At 49.6% G+C, this 2,180-nt stretch overlaps 1 protein-coding gene across 1 annotated transcript; it reads right to left on the bottom strand.

The window, feature by feature from the left end:
* Positions 1-1,133: 1,133 nt before the first annotated feature.
* LOC131680035 (uncharacterized) lies at positions 1,134-1,709 on the bottom strand. Its single transcript, XM_058960767.1, has one exon. It carries the CDS (start codon positions 1,707-1,709, stop codon positions 1,134-1,136), a length of 576 nt encoding a protein of 191 aa, XP_058816750.1.
* Between the last annotated feature and the right edge of the window lie 471 nt (positions 1,710-2,180).

Here is a 2,180-nt window from a genome sequence, read left to right as displayed (position 1 = left end):
GGCCGTACACAGTCCAAATGGGACAACCTTAAATTGGAAGTGTCCTCTCAAAGGAACTGTAAACGCCGTCAGCGGTCTCGAATCCGGATGTAGCGGTAATTGCCAAAACGCATCCTTCAAATCTATCGACGAGATGTAATTGCAGCCGCCGAGATTGTTTAGAATCGAGGAAATCTGAGGTATCGGATAGCCTTCATTCACCATTGAGTTGAGGTGTCTCGCATCCAAGCAGACGCGGTGCTGTCCTGTCTTCTTCTTCACCGCTACTAAAGGGTTGTTCCACGGTGAATAAAGTGCATCATCGATTATGTCCAACGAAATCATTCTGTCGATCTCTTTGTTCACCTCCTCCAGTACATACGGAGACATTGGATAGCAGCGTTGCTTGCGCGGTGTAGCCTGTCCGACATCAATACGATGCTCATACATGGTGGTCCTTCCTATCCTCCCGTTTTTCGCCTTTGGGAACATTGAAATCGTACGTTGAAGTTGCTGTTGTTGTTCGACGGTTAGCTCCTTCATGGGCTCGTCCTCTTTCAGATCAGTGTCCTGTACTTCGGTCTCCATTGCACAACAGACCGCCTTTACTCCGAATTTGTCCCAGAAGTTCATTCCGAGGATCACACAGTCTGGAATCGTGGGTACCAAAAGTGCTGGAATCGTGTCGTTGCGATTGTTGTATATTATGGGTAATCGGGTGAAATTTCTGATCCTGTGCCGCGTCCCAGCAGCTGTTTTAATGCCTCCTTCGACAATACCTTTTCGCAACGATAGGTCGTCGACTAACTTTACATACATTCCTCCTAGAATCGAGCAATTCGCACCGCTGTCCAGCAATGCCGTTATTTTTCTTCCCATTACACTAATTACTGCATGTGGTCGGTTGTCCTGTCCGGGATTGATGATAATTGAGTTAACGTTTTGAAACTCTGGAATGGTTGAGGGATTCTCGAGCTGCTGCGGAAAATCATTTCCCTCTACTGTCTGTTCTCCGCTGTGCCGTTTCCCGCATCAGTTCTGCAAGAGAAACAGCTGCGCAGTGAATATCCTTTCCTCCCGCATCTGTAGCAGAATAATATCGCCTGTGGCTTGGGACAGTCCATGAACCGATGTCCTTCCTCGTCACAGTTCCATCAAATCATCACTAAGCGCCGGTGATCAGAAGTGCTTTCGCCCTGTGCTTGCAGTGAAGGCTCCTCGCTTCTCGGTTGGTGTGCCTTTGTCTGCGCAAAAGGCACATGATGTGGCTGGTGCTGTTGCAATACCTGTTGCTGAAGCTGCCCGTGTCGTGTTTGCATTTCCTGTTGTTGCATATACCGCCGATGCTGCACCGGTGGGTTTGTTTTTTGCGATGATGGAAATGTTGGTCTTGGTCCTCTTGCTGATAATTGCAATTTCATTTCACTGACCTGCTCCATTAGCTGATCTATTTTCAGTTGCCAGGGATCTTTCCAACCATGTGACTGATCTACTTCGTAACTTGCTGCCAGACTTTCCGGTATCCTGTTATCGTCTCCCAAGGTTTCCTCCATCTCAACCGCGTGAACTCGATTGAATCGTGGTTGATATTGTGGGGTGTGCGTCGGCTTTGGTGTAACCGTCGGCGTTGCAAAGTTTGGTTCCAACAATGCGCCGTGCGGTATAGGAAGACGTCGCTGCCTGCTCAGCAGCAGTCTAGTTTCGTCGTAGATGGTGCAGATCTCAACCATCTCCTGCAGTGTTCTTGGTCTTGCTGCTGTGACGATCGCCTAGCTAGCAGTGTGTCATCGTTCATTCCTTCCGATCTGGCGAAAGTTTCCATCCTGCCCAGAAAAACGTTCAGTGATGTGGTGTCCTTCTCTCGTCTGAACTTGAACGGCCAGTTGTGCACTGCCTTCAGCATGCGCCTGTCCTCACTACGATTTTGTGCTGGTGCTGATTCCCGCCGCAGTAGATGACGTAGTAAATCATCCCAAAGTCCGTCGAATTCCTCCTACGCGTTGCGACATCGATTGTTTCGGTTTGGATTGTGTGCCTGTTCAGCCTCCTGCTGTGTTCTTGATGGTGGTGGCCAAATGACTTCCGCCGTGTCGACGTCATTCAGGTGCGACTGGCCTTGAAGTTCGCTCGTCGCTCCTCTCATGTTGCTGTTGTTTGTGCGATTCCCGGATGGGAATGGGGTGTAGTGCGAGCTCCCATCG

This window comes from Topomyia yanbarensis, chromosome 2, assembly GCF_030247195.1.
Source record: "Topomyia yanbarensis strain Yona2022 chromosome 2, ASM3024719v1, whole genome shotgun sequence".
Lineage (NCBI taxonomy): Eukaryota > Metazoa > Arthropoda > Insecta > Diptera > Culicidae > Topomyia > Topomyia yanbarensis.
The sequence above is the reverse complement of the archived record's forward strand: the minus strand, read 5'-3'. Positions and strand labels throughout refer to the sequence as shown.